The 21,129-nt window shown below is 42.9% G+C and overlaps 1 protein-coding gene across 2 annotated transcripts in view; it reads left to right on the forward strand.

The window, feature by feature from the left end:
• Positions 1-21,129, forward strand: part of LOC126237373 (uncharacterized) — a 786,945-nt gene that overhangs the window by 42,237 nt on the left and 723,579 nt on the right. For both annotated transcript variants that reach the window (XM_049947458.1, XM_049947457.1), the window contains exon 2: positions 10,210-10,674. In XM_049947458.1, the coding sequence (XP_049803415.1) occupies positions 10,228-10,674 (447 nt within the window). In that variant the 5' untranslated portion in view covers positions 10,210-10,227. The remainder of the gene's footprint in view (positions 1-10,209; positions 10,675-21,129) is intronic.

The following is a 21,129-nucleotide window of genomic DNA, read 5'->3' on the forward strand; positions in this document are numbered from 1 at the left end:
GACGACTGAGCTCTGACCGCTGGGCTTTGTAGTACGAATGAGAGAGGAGAAAGACTCATTGAGTTCTGCAATAAATTTCAGCTAGTAACAGGCGTGCTTTGCTCAAGACTCGTAAGAGGACGAGGTATACTTGGAAAAGGCTGGGAGACACGAGAAGATTCCACTTCGATTACATCATGGTCAGGCAGAGATTTCGAAACCCAATATTGGATTGTAAGCCGTAGCCGGCAGATACGGATTCGGATCACAATTTAGTAATGATGAAGAGTAGGCTGAAGTTTAAGAGACCTGTCAGGAACAATCAATGCGCAAAGATGTGGGGTAAGAGAATACTAAGGAATGAAGAGATACACTTGAAGTTCTGTGAAACTATAGACACTGCGATAATGAATAACTCAGTAGGCAGCTCAGTTGGAGAGGAGTGGACATCTCTAAAATAGACAGTCACAGAAGTTGGGAAGAAAAACGTAGGTTCAAGGATGGGAACTGCAAAGAAACCATGCGTAACATAACAAATACTTCAATTGAGCGATGAAAGAAGAAAGTACAAAAATGTTCAGGTCAGTGCAGGAATACAGAAATACAAGTCTCTTAGGAATGAAATAAACAGGAAGTGCAGGGAAGGTAAGGCGAAATGGCTGCATGAAGAAGGTGACGAAATAGAAAAAGATGTTATTGTCGGAAGGACTGATTCAGTATACAGGAAAGTCAAAACAGCCTTCGGTGATATTAAAAACAAGGGCTGTAACATTACGAGTGCAATAGGAGTTTCACTGTTACATGCGGAGGAGAGAGTGGCTAAGTGGAAAAAGTACACTGAAGCCCCCATGAGTGGGAGGATTTGCCTGATGACGTGATGGAACAAATAGAAGGCGACACGAAAGAGATATGGAATCCAGTATTAGAATCAAAATTTGAAACAGCTTTGGAAGGCTTGAGATCAAGTAAGGCAGAAGGGATAAATAAAGTTCCATCGGAATTCCTAAGATGACTGGGGAAGCGAGAACGAAACGGCTGTCCACGTCTGTGGGCTGAATGTTTGAGGCTGGCGATATACCATCAGACTTCCGTAAAAATGTTACCCACTAGATTCCCAAGATTGCAAAGGCCGAAAAGTGTGAGAATTATCGCACAATCTGCTTAACAGTTCAAGCAACCAAGCTGTGGACAAGAATTATATTCAAAAGAATGGAAAATGAAACCGAGGAGCCGGCCGGGGTGGCCAAGCGGTTCTCGGCGCTACAGTCTGGAACCGCGCGACCACTACGGTCCCGGGTTCGAATCCTGCCTCGGGCATGGATGTGTGTGATGTCCTTAGGTTAGTTAGGTTTAAGCAGTTCTAAGTTCTAGGGGACTGATGATCTCAGAAGTTAAGTCCCATAGTGCTCAGAGCCATTTTTTTGAAACCGAGGAGTTTGGGTTTAGGAAAGGGGTTGGGTTGTTTGGGGGAGAAGATCAGACATCGAGGTCATTGGTCTCATCGGATTAGGGAAGGACGGGGAAGGAAGTCGGCCTTGCCCTTTAAAAGGACCCATCCGGGCATTTGCCTGGAGCGATTTAGGGAAATCACGGAAAACCTAAATCAAGATGGCCGGACGCGGGATTGAAGCGTCATCTTCCCGGATGCGAGTCCAGTGTGTTAGCCACTGGGCCACCTCGCTCGCTCTTTAGGAAAGGCAAAGGCGCCAGAGGCAGCTCTGATGTTGCGGTTGATAATGGAAGGAAGACTGAAGAAAAATCAAGACACGTTTATAGGATCTATCGACCTGGCAACAGCGTTCGACAGTGTAAAATGGTGCAAGGTGTTTGAAATTATAAGAAAAACATGGGTAAGCAGTGAATAGGAGGTAAACTGGAAACCTCTGAATTATATCGCCTAGAAGAACTGCTGGAAGAAACAGAGCTAATTGTGAAAGCCATAAAAGACACAGCTTGCAGGGGAAGAAACTTAGATATGTATTGGAATTCGAGAACATACCTTCTTCGTACCTGTCAAATTACTGGCTCGTGCACGAATTATAAAGTCCTACGTACATTTAAATTGTAAGTTAAAAGATTAAGCTGGATGTTATTAAAACTACACCAAATAAAAATGAAAAGAGAGTGGTTTTGCGTGTGAATCTAAATGCAAGAATTAAAAAAGTTTGAGAATACATTATGCCTTCTTATCCGCTGCCCTGGCAAAATCCTAAAAAGTTTTCAATTTATGATGATCTGTCTGTGTGGGATGTGGGTTGTTGTACGTCTTGAAAAGTAGCTGAAATTAGATACTTGAAACTGTAGCGGCTCACTATATGACTTCGAGGTCCTATATTTCAGGTTTTCTTCTCGTTCTTGTATGTGACGTACTAACCGTGCTTATGGGTTATTATTCCAGTGAACAAACAACGGAACGCAACACACAGACTGACATTTCTTCCGTATGCAGAGAGGCTTACCATTTTAATATGACAAAAGGCTGCTATGGTGCATTTCCGAATGACTGTTTAAAGTTGATATTCCATCAGTTGTAAACCTGAAAACTGTTGTTATGTTCTTACAGCCTGAAATTTACTTGCAGCTCGTATGTTCTGGGACGGAATATCACAGCATTCAGAATCCAAATAAAGGGCACAATATAAAGCTATAGCTGTGCTTTGGCCCTGTGCAAGATTCCTTAATTATCTTAAACACCACTTAACAGTATTTATGATATGCTCCACTCTATCCCGTGCCGTTTGCTTCTTATAAATTATGCAAACATGAAATTACGTCTTTCTTGGCTAGAGAGCGCGGTATTACCAGGTTGGAGACCACATCAGAATAGATGATGGATCTGATCCCTGTGCAAGACCGTTTAGGTATGTACATGACGAATTATGCCTTTCTTTGCAATAGCTCTGTATGGAATGTAACTGTCACTTTGGCAAGTACTGGTAATTCCATACCGCTACTGTTGCTGCAATCACATTATTTCGTCTCTGTTTTCCGCGTGTTATGACGTCGATATCTTCGTCTCTACAAACTGGCACTGTCTGCTGTCACACTTTATCACGTGTTGTGACACTTGCTTAGCATTTATACCAATGGAGGATGGTCATAAAAAGTCTAGCGGGAGGGGTAGCACGATAGTTCATTGCGCTTGTAAGGAGTATAGAATCGAATTTTCGTAGTGATTTTTTAATATTACCATAAACATGTATTTTAATGATTCATACGGATAGTTTAGATGTGTGAATATTTTATTGTGCTTGGAAAGAGTGAGACGTTTCACGATATATAGTAAGTCTATTTCAAAAGATATCGACTAACTTTGTCTCTGGAAATGTCACATCTCTCACTGTTACCGTCTTTGGTCTTTTGGTTAAAAGCAGTACATACTCTTCTGTAGCCTAAGTAATATTTTGTAGTAAAAACGCCTTATTTCTTCCTTCCTTCTACAATAAGACAATTGCTTTGTGCGTATGTTTATGGTATAATAGTTGGTTACAGCTCTTTATTTTCGCGATCCATACTTTCTGGAAATGCGACTGTACAGATTAAATACATACTTAACGTATTGAGATGCCACTGCAACATGAACATCGTACTTTTCGCGCTGTTGACGTAGTTCTACTATGTTGTGAGCAATATTATAGGGAAAATTACGTCTATAAAGATTTTAGGGAGCTCTCTCACTGCCAATTGTTACTATTGTTCACATCCTTCAGTAGGCTTGTGTCTTTTGTAATAATAGCAATAACTAGCAATCAGTAGCATTGCTCATATTGTTTGTAGCAAATAACAAGACACGTTACAAGTGTTCCTCCTATAGTCGTGCTTGAGAACAATTTAAATGTGGAAATAGTTAATTTTAGGGTGTGCAGTGTCGTACATCAATAGTAGGTCGACATTCAGTCTGCCTATTTTCACGATTAGGGCAGTGTTTTTTAGCTAACACGCATTTTTCTGCAGTTATAAGCCTGGTCAGGTTATTTTTACGACATGGAATTATTAGGCCTAACATCTAAAATGTCAACTGTTATTGGACGTGGAAATTTAGCATTGGCGTCCACACATTAGAATTTTGGGCACTGATTTGGCGATCATATGTATATGTGCAAATTATCTCAGGCTTTATTTAACACTGCAGCCTTTTTTGCAATATTGTGACATCACATTCATTGATTTGAGTATTACAGTATTTTTCATGAATTAACATCAACAAGCAATGCAAACATCGCATTTTGTGCACTGCTGACGTATTCTGCAGACATTTCAGAAATTCTCCAACACCTTGGGTGTGAAAAATAATTAATTTACGACTGTTGCGTTTTTTAACTGTGCAACAATCCATTTGTGGCAGTACGAAATGGTGATCGAATTTCCCTTGCATAGTCACATGCTGGTGGCACTAAGCACTCGTTTTTTACAGTGCAGCCATCTGCTGGTGACAGGAGCAAGCAGAATGTGAAAGAGGACTTGCTTTTATTGCATTTTAGAGGCTTTTCGAATGGTATTGATGGTTTCAACAAATGCGATTTCTATTTTGTTATTTATATTTTGGAAGCACATTCTGGGTTTTAATTAACTGTAGAGAATTATGCTATCTACTCTTTCCAATATTCCATAAGGAATGATATATAGCTTCAAATGAAATTTGGCAATATGGGAAACAGTTCTTAAACGAATTTTTGGAAGTCAGTAAAGCAAACATTGTTGATTAGTTTACCATATTTGGCTGCCGAGAAGGGGTGCGTCAGGGTGGGTGTGACCCATGGGGGCTTCATGATCCCCTAGAAAAAATTATCATTTCCAAGATTCATCATGTAATAGCATATAATACTGCAAACTCAGTTCGGAAAGGAAATATCCGTGAGTTACTTCAGGGTCTCCCTATCAAGATGAAGCCAGGCATTGAAGATTAGATCCCATGGAGCTACCTAACTGTGGGGAAAAATTATGATACTTTTGACCTACTGTTCCAAATCATGCCATATTTTCCCTAAGGGATTAAGATCTGGTAATTTAGTAGGCCAACAAGGTGCCTGGGTGTTCGTCCAACCAGTAATGCATGCATGCATGCATGCTTGGAGGTAGGCCTGTGAACATGCATGTTGTCGTCTTGGAAGGTGGAGTGTCCATAATATACTGGTCATGAAGATACAAAAAAAGGGATAAAACTTGTTTAATGTCCCCTCCAGCAGACAGTGATGGGGGCAGACGAACTAGCGTGGGTAATGCTGCTGGATAGTGCAGAAACCTGCCACGAAGGGTGCCTGTGGCGCATAGAGTGTGCGGACCTGGTGAAGGTGCTTTGCTGCAGGCGGCAGTGGGCTGGGCAGGCCAGTGCTTACCTGAAATTCGACCACGGTAGACCTCTCCTTGTACTTCGTGCTTGGCCATTACGTGTTCCTGTGCCTGTCTAAGTGATTTCTGACCCTCTGCATCTCACTGATTGACCCAAACGGCGATGTAGTTTTCCTGTCACGGAGTTCTGTTCCCCAACTCTTATGGAGTCATCATTGGCCCATGAAGAGTCCACACCAGCCGTGTAGTGTAGTGGCGTTGTCCCACTTTTGCAGATACTAAAACCTGATCACTGGGAATAAATAAACATCCCGGTTCATGTCTTTTGTAATCTGAATGACTAGACCCTTAATAATGTTACCAAAAATACCCCCAATCGATCACAGAACCTCCTCTGCCCTGAGTAAACCGTCCAATTTAGATCTATACACCATTTAGATTGTTTTCACAGTAAATTGTAGAAATAGCTCCATTTGAATCATATACAACTGCTCGCTACACATACCTAAAGACTGGAAAAGTTGCACAGGTCCCACCACTATGCAAGGATGGAAATAGTAGTAATAATGTGAATTATAAACTCACATGATTGACATCCATTTGTAGTAGGATTTTGAAACATGTACTTTGTTCTAACGTTACGAAATGTTTCGAAAGAAACCATCTATTGAACATAACCAGCACGGTTCCATAAAATGTCGTTCTCGTGAAACATTACTGCATCTTTATAAACAAGAAGTAATTTCTAGATTTTCAGGAAGCTTTCGTCACCGATCCTCACAAGCGGCTACTAATCAAATTGCGTGCCTATGGAGCATCGTTTGAGTTGTGCGACTGGATTTGTGATTTCCTGTCGTAGATTGTAGCAATAGAAGTAATCTAGGGAAATCGAAGTGATATCTGCCCCCCCCCCCCTTTCCCCTGCTCCAAGGAAGTGTCATAGGCTTCTAATGTTCTTAATCTATATGAAGAATTTATTACACGAACAAGGAGCCCTCTTAGGCTAGTTGTAAACTATGCTGTTGTATACCGTGTAGTAAAGTCATCAGAATATCAAACAGAATTACAAAATGATTTAGACAAGATATCTGCACGATGCGAAAAGTGAAAATGGACGCGAAACGATAAACAGTGTGAGGTTCTCTAGATGAGTATTAAAAAATTAAGGTCAAAGCTCGATTACACGAAAAATAAAGCAAATTTACAGTCGTCGTTTAAACTAAATAGCTCGCAATTTCAATTACGAACAACGTAAACTGGAACGATTACATAGAAAATGTTGTGCGCAAGTTGTATCAAATACAGGGTTTTATTGGCAGAAGACTTATAAGCTCGAGCAAATCTGCGAAAGATGCTGTCTACGCTACTATTCTGCGCGAAGGAGAACGTCGAGAAAGTTTTACGTAAGTGCAACTCGTTTTGTGTTATCGAGCTATCACGGATATGATAAGCGAGTTGGGGGTGACAATCAATAAATCAAAGGTTTTTTTCGTCGCGTTAAGATCTTTTTCCGAGATTACAGTCACTAGCTTCCTCCTTTCAATGACGAAATATTTTGTTAATTCCCTCATATAGAAAAGAAATGAAATAAGAGAAATCAGAGCTCACTCGGAAAGGTTTAGAGATTCATTTTTCCCATGCGCTACTCGAGAGTGGATCGATGGAGAAATAGTCTGAAAGCGGTTCTATGAACCTTCAGCCAAAGAGTTACGTGTGAACTACCTAGTAATCATGTGGACATACGCCGTGAATCACCTAAAACTTGTAGCGCAAGTATTGTGGAAATGGACAGTGCTATTGATGTGGAGTTTCCATAGAGCGAATTGGTAACAGGGGGCTCGTATTGTAACCGATCAACAGATTGTAATAATTTTTGTGTTAGCAGAAGAGCCAACACCGTGTTACGTGGAGGCCGAATGCACGCGTTTTAGCTCACGCAGGCTGGCGTGAGGAGGGAAGAACTATACTGACTTGAGGTCTGGAACATGACAAGGATGAGAATTCAGAAAGCGGACGTAATTAGTTTCATACTTAACTTTAATCCATTAATGATGAACGTCGCTCTTGACGCTGCATGATTCACAATATTATCTGTTCAGAATACATTCTTGAAGTCATTATAGTAACTGAATATGGCGCCTTGCTAGGTCGTAGCAAATGACGTAGCTGAAGGCCATGCTAAACTGTCGTCTCTGCAAATGAGAGCGTATGTAGACAGTGAACCATCGCTAGCAAAGTCGGCTGTACAACTGGGGCGAGTGCTAGGGAGTCTCTCTAGACTAGACCTGCCGTGTGGCTGCGCTCGGTCTGCAATCACTGATAGTGGCGACACGCGGGTCCAATGTATACTAACGGACCGCGGCCGATTTAAAGGCTACCACCTAGCAAGTGTGGTGTCTGGCGGTGACACCACAATAATACTTAGAAAGTGTACTTTTCTGTGCAAATGGAACAATGCCAATTGACATTGACAAACTAAAAATAGAGTAAAATTGAATGCCAGTGGTGTTTGGTGCAGGACTCTAGCGAGACTCGTTTACGAGATATTGTGTTTGAAAATGTATAATACATGTATAATACCTGTGGTAACCCACGCAAAATAACAACACAAGTGCATACACCAGTTATGTAGATCCTGACCACCAACGCGACAACTGACCATCACAGGATGTGTTTAAAATGACCACCGGCAGCGCCAATACATGCTTCCAGTCTGGCATAGAACGACGGCTGCATACGTGCTAGCGTTTGAGGCTGCAGCTAGTAACACGTCGTTGCATATCGTCTGGTGTACTTGGTATATCCTTGAAGACGGCATCATTCAGCTTTTTTCACAGAAGAAGGTCTACAGGCGGCAAATCCGGGAAACGGGCCGGCTAAGGACAGGTACTCTGCTCCCAATACAGCGATTTGGAGACAATTCGTAAAGGTATGCTGTAGCGCTTCGTACACTATAGGTTGGACAGCCGTCATGTTGCTGGCACAGTTTCCTCCTAGTCTTCAGAAAAACGTCTTCTAGCTTCCGTGGAAACTGCTCTGTTAGGAGGCTACGATATTTGTGCGCGTTCAGTGTTCCGCCTATGAAAAATGGGCCTATGACCTGATGATTCACTATCCCACACCACACGTTTTCACTCCATGGACGCTGATGTTCCACCTGACGAAACCAACGTGGATCGTCAGGAGACCAATAGTGCATGTTTTGGTTGTTTACCTGGCCATGAACGGTAAATGTGGCTTCATAACTAAACAAGATACATGATACATCAGGAGTATCCTATCTACTGGGACATCTTGCCGCATGCGCCATACAAGAACGAACTGCATTCTGCATATCCTCTCTTCATACACCATGAGCATGGTGGATTTTTCTGCATTGGTGAATCCTATCGTCCACTCACGACCTACTGCTTGGACTGTCACACACTAATTGACCAGCAAGTTGAAATGCAGTCAAGGAACACACAAGCACAGTGTAAGCAAACATAAAAACATCTTACCTAGCAAGTACGCAGGCTGAATGGTAGAAACAAGCGCAGGTGTGGAAATTTTTCAAAATACGATATCTCGTAAACGAGTTGAACTAGAGTCCTGCAACAAACACAACTGACATTTTAATTTACCCTACTTTCAATTTGTTAATATCAATAGGGATTGTTCCATTTAAAAATGTTTATGTATGCATACAAAATACACTTTATAAATGTTATTTCAATTTTTTGATTGGCTAACAATACGAGCCCCTGATTACTAATACACTCTGTGAAAACCGCAAACCAATAGCACTTTCCATTTCCGCAATATATGCGTTGCAAGGTTTAGTAATAGAAGTAATAGAACCCAGTACGTTGTCCTGGATGGTGAGTGTCCATTGGAGGTGAGGGTATCATCTGGAGTGCCCCAGGGAAGTGTGGTAGGTCCGCTGTTGTTTTCTATCTACATAAATGATCTTTTGGATAGGGTGGATAGCAATGTGCGGCTGTTTGCTGATGATGCTGTGGTGTACGGGAAGGTGTCGTCGTTGAGTGACTGTAGGAGGATACAAGATGGCTTGGACAGGATTTGTGATTGGTGTAAAGAATGGCAGCTAACTCTAAATATAGATAAATGTAAATTAATGCAGATGAATAGGAAAAAGAATCCCGTAATGTTTGAATACTCCATTAGTAGTGTAGCGCTTGACACAGTCACGTCGATTAAATATTTGGGCGTAGCATTGCAGAGCGATATGAAGTGGGACAAGCATGTAATGACAGTTGTGGGGAAGGCGGATAGTCGTCTTCGGTTCATTGGTAGAATTTTGGGAAGATGTGGTTCATCTGTAAAGGAGACCGCTTATGAAACACTAATACGACCTATTCTTGAGTACTGCTCGAGCGTTTGGGATCCCTAAGAGGTCTGATTGAGGGAGGACATAGAAGCAATTCACAGACGGGCTGCTAGATATGTTACTGGTAGGTTTGATCATCACGCGAGTGTTACGGAAATGTTTCAGGAACTCGGGTGGGAGTCTCTAGAGGAAAGGAGGCGTTCTTTTCGTGAATCGCTACTGAGGAAATTTAGAGAACCAGCATTTGAGGCTGACTGCAGTACAATTTTACTGCCGCCAACTTACATTTCGCGGAAAGACCACAAAGATAAGATAAGAGAGATTATGGCTCGTACAGAGGCATATAGGCAGTCATTTTTCCCTCGTTATGTTTGGGAGTGGAACAAGGAGAGAAGATGCTAGTTGTGGTACGAGGTACCCTCCGCCACGCACCGTATGGTGGATTGCGGAGTATGTATGTAGATGTAGATGTAGGTGATGCACCCAGTATATGAATATACCTAAAGCTAACATGGACTGAATGATAAGCAACACAACCAAAAGAAATGGCTTAACCATAATAAATAAGACGAAATGAGGAATTAATCCACTATCGCCAATCTCGTCTGCAGGTGGGTGGAAGAGCTGCAATGGCGTCAGCCTGCAGCCTGTTCCTGCTGGCGGTGACTGTGGCCGCAGCGGGAGGGACGCCGGCGGACCACTGCCGACCATCATGCCCGCAGCTCCTGCCGCAGCTGTCCGGCATGGTTCGTTGGTGCCGGACGCGGCCCTTGGCCGGGTCCATCACCGATACGGTAGCAGACTGCTTCAAGAAGCCCTCATCATTCAACCAAGGATATATGATTATCGGTGCCTCATCCGACTATGAGGACATTGTGCGCGATGATAGCAAGTGGATGGTCTGTGTAGCAGGAGGCCTCGGACATGAAACTGAGGCGTACTTCGGTGCCGTATGGGATCCGTCGGAAGGGCTCTGTCCGGAAAAGTACACGACATGGGTCGCCACTTACAATGCACCGCCTTGCTGGCACTATAACTACTCCAGTGCTGAAGGGACGACGGTCAACCAACAGCAGGTGAGTAATATTGTATTGAGATCTGTAAAGCTACGTCTGAAAAGTAGCACATATCAATTTTTTTGATGCAGTTACTTAAACACAGTGAAGATCATCTTGTTGTTGTTGTTGTTGTTGTGGTATTCAGTCCGAATACGGGTTTGACTCAGCTCTCAACGCTTTCCTGTGCAAGTCTCTTCATCTCCAAGTAACTACTGCAGAATCTGCTTACTGCTTTTGAATCTGCTTGCTGTATTCATCTCTTGCTCTCCCTCTACGACTTTTATCTTTTATCCCCCCCCACACACACACACTCACACACTTTCCTCCAGTACTTAACTGGTGATCCCCTGATGCCTCAGAATGAATTCAGGTTGCGCGACAAATTTCTTTGCTCCCAATTCTGTTCAGTACCTCCTCATTATTTATGATCTACTCATCTAATCTTCAGCATTCTTCTGCAGCACCACATTTCGAAAGCTTCTATTCCCTTGTCATCTAAACTGTTTATTATTATTCACGTATGGGTTCAACAATCCATCAATCTCGCTTTTGTTGGTTGTTCTTCCTTTCTGTCCAGATTTATTTTATCCATTTAGAATGAAGTCTCTTTCTTTCATCAGACCATGGTGTTCCAGTCCGTTTTCTAACTTCCCTCTGAGCAACTTTCCAATCAAATATCTTTTGTCTGAATGTTTTACTATCTTAATGTCTGCCTGAGCTATACCGGCAACTTTGAGATCCTCCTTAATACCGGCGATTCATTTAATTGGCTCAGTTTTGGCCTTACTTCTGTTTTCGTAAAACTCTACTATTTGTTTTGTCAACTTAGTGGATGCCATCCTTTTAATGTGGCCATAAAATTGAAGTCTTCGTTTTCTCACGTCACCATGTATTCTTCTCTTTACTTATTACTTCTCCGCCAATACGTTCCTCAATCAGTAATTTTTGGGCCTAATATTGTCGTAATACTATTTCTTTCTTTCTTTTGAATTTTTTCAATACCCCACTTTCTATTTAAAATTAGAGGTTCTGCTCCATAAAGCCATTCAGGTTTGATTACAGTGCTGTAATGCCTAAGTTTAGTGAATTTAGAAAGTGATTTTTTACTATAAATATTTTGTGTGAATCAGAATGCGGTTGCCATTTTTTAACAGCGATCTTCGTTTGCTGCTTTTTCCGGTCCGTTTTCTTGTATGGTTTTATTTCTCCATATTTCGTGTTCAATAACTCTGGTGCTTGTTTGTTGCGCGTCATATATTCCGTTTTTTTCGAATGACATTTGTAGCCCTACTTTTTCTGCAACTTCTTTAAGAATTTCAGATTTTTTTTTCTGAACTGTGGTAATATCGCTAGTTAAAACCGTAATATCGTCTGCAAAGGCGAGACATTCTACCCTAAAATTGCTTGTACCTAACTTGACTGACTGATCTATGTTTTAACTCGACTTTTGCTCGCGCCATTCTGTAATTACCTTTTCCAAAAAACAGTTAAACAGTCAATCTCCTTGTGTAACACTAGTCCTTATATCAAATGGTTCAGAAATTTCTCCCATGAATTTAACTTTAGAGCTAGTGTGAGTTAACTTTTCCTTAATCGGTGTTAGAGATTTATATTCTACCCCTTGTTCCTTTACAATTTGGAAAAGAGATTCCCGATCAATTGAGTCTCAGGCCTTTTTAAAACAGACAAATGTGCATATAATATTGTTGCCAGAAATCCTTTGGTGGTTAAGGATTAGTTTTAAATTAAGAATCTATTCTGGACAGTATCTGTTTGGTCTAAAGTCTGCTTGGTATTCACCAATTTTAGGTTCAAACTGTTCTTGGGCTCGATCAAGTAAATATTGCGAGAGAATTTTGTATGTGACAGGGAGAAAGAGATTCCTCTGTAATTATTAACATCGGTTCTGCCACCTTTTTTTATATAATGGATGAATTAGGGCAGTTTTTCAGCTCTCAGGTATTTTCTCTGTTTGCCAGATATGTCCTATTAGTTGAGTAATCTCTTTTATAATGTTAGGGCCAGCTGATTTTAGTAATTCAGCAGTTACACCATCTTCTCCGGATGCTTTACTGTTTCTAAGTCTTAATTTGCTTAATTATTTCGATTTCGTCAGGTCCTTTTAACTGCTTATAGTTTATGTTACACTTTCATACAAGGCTGCACTCCATACAAATACTTTCAGAAAATATTTCCTGACACTTAAATCTATACTCGATGTTAACAAAGATCACTTCTTCAGAAAAGCTTTTCTGGCCATTGCCGGTCTCTATTTTATATCCTCTCTACTTCAGCCATTATCAATTATTTTGCTGCCAAATAACAAAACGCATCTGCTGCTTTAAGTGCCTCGTTTCCTAATCTGATCGCCTTAGCATAATTAGCATAACCTGATGTAATTCCACTACATTCCAATATCCTCGTTTTTCTTTTGTTGATGTTCATCTTATATCCTCCTTTGAAGCCACTGTCCATTCCGTTCAACTGCTCTTCCAAGCCCTTTGCGGTCTCTCACAGAATTACAAAGTCATCAGCAAACCTCAAAGTTTTTATTTCTTCTCCCTGAATTTAATCCCTGCCTAACTTTTTATTTTATTTCCTTCATTGCTTTTCAATGTACAGATTGAATAACATCGGGAATAGGTTACATTCGTGTCTCACTCCCTTCTCCCCATAAAAGATAATAGGTAGGACTTGTGGAGCAGGCTGACATAGAAGAAGAAAGTACTGGTAAGACTGAAATACTGCAAAGCTAGGAGTACTTCAGATCTGACTGTATGGAAGGACATTGAAAACTGAGTACACAAACGAAGCACAAAATTAAAAATAATTATGTAGGGCAAGCTGTTTAGGAAAATACAATGAATCCGTCATCAGTGGAAGGAATAAGTTGGTGGTAAATATTCTAAGGCACTCACGACAAGCAATGGAGAAAAAAATGGCCCATTAGATACGTTGCATGGATTTGCGAAGATTTTGGGTGCATGAAGACTTCATATCGACAGAAGACAAGGAAATTACTGCAGATATCTACAAAGATGTACCATTTCTCAGAGAATCGGTACAAGACACGTGACAGACACGTTGAAGGGTGTTCAGAAAACTAATGTAACTACAATAAATCCAATTAAAGCTTCGTAGAGATTTTTCAGAGGTAACTGAACCATTAAAATTCCACTGTTAAAAGAGATTTATTGAATTTCATCTTGCCGATGCCGTTCTGCTCTGTGTTTGCCATTGTCCTGTCTGTATTTTGCGTGTTGATACCACATAAGAATACGGGTTGGCGCGACTCCGCAGTCTCACATATGCTCTCATGACGTAATGTGCCGACCATTGCACGGATACATATTAACGGTTCTAGTTCCTGAGGATATTGAAGTTTGAAACTTTTATAGCCTCTGACGATGTCTCCACCATTAGGCATAGGCACAGAAATGTAATTTGGACTAAGGCGTAACGCTCATAAAACGAAGTACACCAAGGACGTAAATACTAAATGCGAAAGCCTGCACTGTATGATTGGTTAAGTAAGACAAGAATGTACATCACGAAGCACAATATTTCATTAGCAGTAGATATTTTTCGTGGATACTCAAGCAAATGCACTTCTCTGAAATTGTCAATGCGTTCTTGTTTAGTCTTGCAATATAGTATTAGATATTGTTTCATTATTCAGTATCTCAGTAAATGAATTTTTAATAATATTTTCTATTCTGAAAGTAAGAATCCCGCCAGGTTAGCCGAGGGCGCTAATTCGCTTCTACCTGGACCCGAGTAGGCGCGCCAGCCCCGGATCGAATCCGCCCAGCGGACTAACGACAGGGCTGGTGTGCTGGCCAACCTGGATGTGGGTTTTAGGCGGTTTTCCTCATCTACCTATGTGAATACTGGGCTGGTCTTCACGTCTTGCCTCAGTTACACGACTCGCAGACATTTGGAAACGTTCACACTATTTCATGGCTTACACTAGACGCAGACAGCTGGGGTACACTACTTCACCCTGGGGGTGGGGGGTGATAGGGTGGTGACAGGAAGGGCTTTTGGCCACCCTCTGATACTAATATCGCCACATCCATAGTATCTCGGTCGATCCCGCTTTGAAGTGGGAGAAAGGCCCAAAGAAAATGATGATGATTCTGAATGTAAGAAAATTGCCTTACTAGTTAAATATAGATTCTCATAAGAAACAGTCTGGTTTTTTAGGTTATTAAAATGTAACTTGTGTAGTGTGCAGCATTTGTTACATGTAATGACAGCTGTTTCAAGTATGCATAAATCAGAAACACATAGTTTAGATTATATTTTGCTTCGCTAATGTATATCATACAAAAATATTTTTTTGAATTAACTTTTTCATTCAAGTGGGAATAGTAAGGTCGAGTAATGGTGTAATGTAGTATGTGTGCGTGTGTGTGTGTGGGGGGGGGTTGTGCTTTTGAAGTGAGAGGGAGTGGGGGGCTGGCTGTTAAAGACGATGTGTGGGCAAAGTTTTGTTGAGCTGAGAATGGTTCAAATGGCTCTGAGCACTATGGGACTTAATATCTGAGGTGATCAGTCCCCTAGAACGTAGAACTACTTAAACCTAACTAACCTAAGGACATCACACACATCCATGCCCGAGGGAGGATTCGAACCTGCGATCATAGCAGTTGCACGGTTCCGCACTGAAGCGCCTAGAACCACTCGCCCACAACGGCCGGAAGCTGAGAATGGTATGGCGTTAGGGTAATCCTGTGGGAATGGGGGGTGAGCACTTTCTGTACTTGCGCCAGAACCCCCATGATGGCACTGACATACACTAAATGATCTAAGATATCCGGACAGCTATTAGTGGACATTAATATGCGGTGTGTCCACCATTCACCACTGTGACACCCTGAATTCTGCTGGGGGCGCATTCAGTGAGGTATCTGAATACCTGTGGAGTAACGGCAGCACAGCCTTCCTCAAGACCCAAAACCAGAGAAGGTAGTGATGTGGGTCTGGAGCGAAGTCGACGTTCTAACACATTCCCAATGTGTTCCATTAGGTTTAGGTCGAGTCTCTGCACAGGCCAATCCATTTGAGGAATGTTAGTGCCGACAAACCATTGCCCCGCATATGTCGCCTTTTGACAAGGTACATTGTGATACTGATACAAACATCGTATCTACTGTACGCAGGTATCCAATGCTTAAAATGTGTTCATATCCTTCCGCATTTAGCGTTCTCTTAAGCGCAACTATGAGACTACACTATAACAACGAAAACCGCCCCCATACCGTAACACCTGCTCCTCTGTGCTCCACTGCTGACATAACACAGGGTGACAGGTAACATTCTCCAGACATTCGCCAAACCCAAACCCTTCCATCGGTTTGCCACAGGGTATGGCGTGATACAACACTCCAAATCACACGTTTCTATTCCACCCACTGTCCAGCGGCATTGTTGTCTGGACCACCTCGCGTGTCGCTTAGCACTGACAGTAGAAATGTGTGGCTTATGCTGGTCGATCATTGTATCCCATTCTTTTTAACTTCCAATCCACAGTCATTATACTAATCGGACCGCTGGTAGCACTTTGTAACTCACGAGTTATTCCTTCCGCTGATTTCATATGACTGTTTTACTACCACCATCCTTAATGGCCGACGGTCCCTGCCGTCTCTTCATGTAATGCCTGGTCCTGTTTAGCTGCGTATGTGCCTGCACGTATACACTTCGCATTCATGTCGCCAGCAGTCGCCTTGGAGCAGGTTTAGAAGGATTGAAGTGTCTCTGATGGACTTGTTGCCCAAGTGACATCCAATGACTGATCCGTGTTCGAAATTACGCTTCTCTACTGGCAACAAAATACTCCCCGCCTCCTGTTGTACGGCGGGTCAGTTCCGCATTACGTAAGGGTTTTTGTTTTGAACGGCCAGTGTCGGTTGGTCACAGTCAGTGTGCTCCCTGCCGCCGTTGGATAAGCAGCTGCAGCAGCAAGTCGTATACTCCTAGCTCACTCATTTCTTACATAGTTTAATTCTTAATTTCTTTGCGTGTTTTTGGTACTTGCATTGTTTGATACATAAATTTCGGGCGTATTATAGTATTTGAGAGTTGTAGCATCGCGTTTTAGTACCTGAATAGTGTAAAATCGCTTAGTCTCCTTCCGCTGCCGAGCAGTGTGTCAGCAGTGCGCAAGTAGCAGCATTACTGCATTTACTAGGCAATCTTGTATTTTAATAACCGTTTAAATTTTGTCGATTTGTTTGCGCTCTCTGTAGATTAGTTCAGACGTTCTTTGCAAAACAGTTTTTAGCATGGATAGGGACTGCAACTGCTGTGTTCGGATGCAGGCTGATTTGGCATCCCTTCGCTCCCAGCTTCAGGCAGTGTTGGCTTCGGTCACCCAGCTTGAGGCTGTTGCCAATGGGCATCACTGTGGGGGTCCGGATGGGGGTTTGTCGGGGACGGCCAGCTCGTCCCACGCATCCCCCGATCGGACTACGACTGTGGTTGCCCGGGATACTGCCCGCATTGAGGCTGATCCCTCACCTGTGGTAGAGTGGGAGGTCGTCTCAAGGTGTGGCAGGGGGCGAAAGACATTCCGGAGGGCTGAACGGAAGGCCTCTCCAGTTTGTCTGACGAACCGGTTTCAGGCTCTGTCTCAGGCTGATACTGATCTTCGGCCTGACATGGCTGCTTGTCGTGTTCCAGAGGTTGCCCCTCAGTCTGCAAGATCCGGGCGGTCGCAGAGGGTGGGCTTACTGGTAGTTGGGAGCTCCAACGTCAGGCGCGTAATGGGGCCCCTTAGGGAAATGGCAGCAAGAGAGGGGAAGAAAACCAATGTGCACTCCGTGTGCATACCGGGGGGAGTCATTCCAGATGTGGAAAGGGTCCTTCCGGATGCCATGAAGGGTACAGGGTGCACCCATCTGCAGGTGGTCGCTCATGTCGGCACCAATGATGTGTGTCGCTATGGATCGGAGGAAATCCTCTCTGGCTTCCGGCGGCTATCTGATTTGGTGAAGACTGCCAGTCTCGCTAGCGGGATGAAAGCAGAGCTCACCATCTGCAGCATCGTCGACAGGACTGACTGCGGACCTTTGGTACAGAGCCGAGTGGAGGGTCTGAATCAGAGGCTGAGACGGTTCTGCGACCATGTGGGCTGCAGATTCCTCGACTTGCGCCACAGGGTGGTGGGGTTTCGGGTTCCGCTGGATAGGTCAGGAGTCCACTACACACAGCAGGCGGCTACACGGTTGGCAGGGGTTGTGTGGCGTGGACTGGGCGGTTTTTTAGGTTAGATGGCCTCGGGCAAGTACAGAAGGGGCAGCAGCCTCAAAAGCTGCGGAGCAAAGTCCGGACATGCGGGGACCAAGCAGCAATCGGTATTGTAAATGTAAACTGTCGAAGCTGCGTTGGTAAAGTACCGGAACTTCAAGCACTGATACAAAGCACCGAAGCTGAAATCGTTATAGGTACAGAAAGCTGGCTTAAGCCAGAGATAAATTCTGCCGAAATTTTTACAAAGGTACAGACGGTGTTTAGAAAGGATAGATTGCATGCAACCGGTGGTGGAGTGTTCGTCGCTGTTAGTAGTAGTTTATCCTGTAGTGAAGTAGAAGTGGATAGTTCCTGTGAATTATTATGGGTGGAGGTTACACTCAACAACCGAGCTGGGTTAATAATTGGCTCCTTTTACCGACCTCCCGACTCAGCAGCGTTAGTGGCAGAGCAACTGAGAGAAAATTTGGAATACATTTCACATAAATTTTCTCAGCATGTTATAGTCTTAGGTGGAGATTTCAATTTACCAGATATAGACTGGGACACTCAGATGTTTAGGACGGGTGGTAGGGACAGAGCATCGAGTGACATTATACTGAGTGCACTATCCGAAAATTACCTCGAGCAATTAAACAGAGAACCGACTCGTGGAGATAACATCTTGGACCTACTGATAACAAACAGACCCGAACTTTTCGACTCTGTAAGTGCAGAACAGGGAATCAGTGATCATAAGGCCGTTGCAGCATCCCTGAATATGGAAGTTAATAGGAATATAAAAAAAGGGAGGAAGGTTTATCTGTTTAGCAAGAGTAATAGAAGGCAGATTTCAGACTACCTAACAGATCAAAACGAAAATTTCTGTTGCGACACTGACAATGTTGAGTGTTCATGGAAAAAGTTCAAGGCAATCGTAAAATGCGTTTTAGACAGGTACGTGCCGAGTAAAACTGTGAGGGACGGGAAAAACCCACCGTGGTACAACAACAAAGTTAGGAAACTACTGCGAAAGCAAAGAGAGCTTCACTCCAAGTTTAAACGCAGCCAAAACCTCTCAGACAAACAGAAGCTAAGCGATGTCAAAGTTAGCGTAAGGAGGGCTATGCGAGAAGCGTTCAGTGAATTCGAAAGTAAAATTCTATGTACCGACTTGACAGAAAATCCTAGGAAGTTCTGGTCTTACGTTAAATCAGTAAGTGGCTCGAAACAGCATATCCAGACACTCCGGGATGATGATGGCATTGAAACAGAGGATGACACGCGTAAAGCTGAAATACTAAACACCTTTTTCCAAAGCTGTTTCACAGAGGAAGACCGCACTGCAGTTCCTTCTCTAAATCCTCGCACAAACGAAAAAATGGCTGACATCGAAATAAGTGTCCAAGGAATAGAAAAGCAACTGGAATCACTAAACAGAGGAAAGTCCGCTGGACCTGACGGGATACCAATTCGATTCTACACAGAGTACGCGAAAGAACTTGCCCCCCTTCTAACAGCCGTGTACCGCAAGTCTCTAGAGGAACGGAAGGTTCCAAATGATTGGAAAAGAGCACAGGTAGTCCCAGTCTTCAAGAAGGGTCGTCGAGCAGATGCGCAAAACTATAGACCTATATCTCTGACGTCGATCTGTTGTAGAATTTTAGAACATGTTTTTTGCTCGAGTATCATGTCGTTTTTGGAAACCCAGAATCTACTATGTAGGAATCAACATGGATTCCGGAAACAGCGATCGTGTGAGACCCAACTCGCTTTATTTGTTCATGAGACCCAGAAAATATTAGATACAGGTTCCCAGGTAGATGCTATTTTTCTTGACTTCCGGAAGGCGTTCGATACAGTTCCGCACTGTCGCCTGATAAACAAAGTAAGAGCCTACGGAATATCAGACCAGCTGTGTGGCTGGTTTGAAGAGTTTTTAGCAAACAGAACACAGCATGTTGTTATCAATGGAGAGACGTCTACAGACGTTAAAGTAACCTCTGGCGTGCCACAGGGGAGTGTTATGGGACCATTTCTTTTCACAATATTTATAAATGACCTAGTAGATAGTGTCGGAAGTTCCATGCGGCTTTTCGCGGATGATGCTGTAGTATACAGAGAAGTTGCAGCATTAGAAAATTGCAGCGAAATGCAGGAAGATCTGCAGCGGATAGGCACTTGGTGCAGGGAGTGGCAACTGACCCTTAACATAGACAAATGTAATGTATTGCGAATACATAGAAAGAAGGATCCTTTATTGTATGATTATATGATAGCGGAACAAACACTGGTAGCAGTTACTTCTGTAAAATATCTGGGAGTATTCGTGCGGAACGATTTGAAGTGGAATGATCATACAAAATTAATTGTTGGTAAGGCGGGTACCAGGTTGAGATTCATTGGGAGAGTGCTTAGAAAATGTAGTCCATCAACAAAGGAGGTGGCTTACAAAACACTCGTTCGACCTATACTTGACTATTGCTCATCAGTGTGGGATCCGTACCAGATCGGGTTGACGGAGGAGATAGAGAAGATCCAAAGAAGAGCGGCGCGTTTCGTCACAGGGTTATTTGGTAACCGTGCTAGGGTTACGGAGATGTTTAATAAACTCAAGTGGCAGACTCTGCAAGAGAGGCGCTCTGCATCGCGGTGTAGCTTGCTCACCAGGTTTCGAGAGGGTGCGTTTCTGGATGAGGTATCGAGTATATTGCTTCCCCCTACTTATACCTCCCGAGGAGATCACGAATGTAAAATTGGAGAGATTAGAGCGCGCACGGAGGCTTTCAGACAGTCGTTCTTCCCGCGAACCATACGCGACTGGAACAGGAAAGGGAGGTAATGACAGTGGCACGTAAAGTGCCCTCCGCCACACACCGTTGGGTGGCTTGCGGAGTATGAATGTAGATGTAGATGTAGAAGGGTGTTCGGATAATTTTTTCCTTACAGTGCCGTTGTTCGCTGCATTAGGGACTGCGAGATTAATGTCGAGCAATTTATAAATCAAGCGAAAGCATACCTGTGCTGTTGCCTCTTTTTTTTTTTTTTTTTTTTGAGTGAGCAGCATAACCATAAAACAGAGGAGGAGCTAACATTTACCACAAACGAACTGCCCCTTTCATTACAGTGTCACCACTTTTTGATCGTGCTATTTATTCTTAATATGTCTAATAGTCGGATGGTATTATTTAAATAATTATAAGAAACATGGTATCTACATCTACATCTACATGGATA

Source organism: Schistocerca nitens, chromosome 2, assembly GCF_023898315.1.
Source record: "Schistocerca nitens isolate TAMUIC-IGC-003100 chromosome 2, iqSchNite1.1, whole genome shotgun sequence".
NCBI classification, from domain to species: domain Eukaryota; kingdom Metazoa; phylum Arthropoda; class Insecta; order Orthoptera; family Acrididae; genus Schistocerca; species Schistocerca nitens.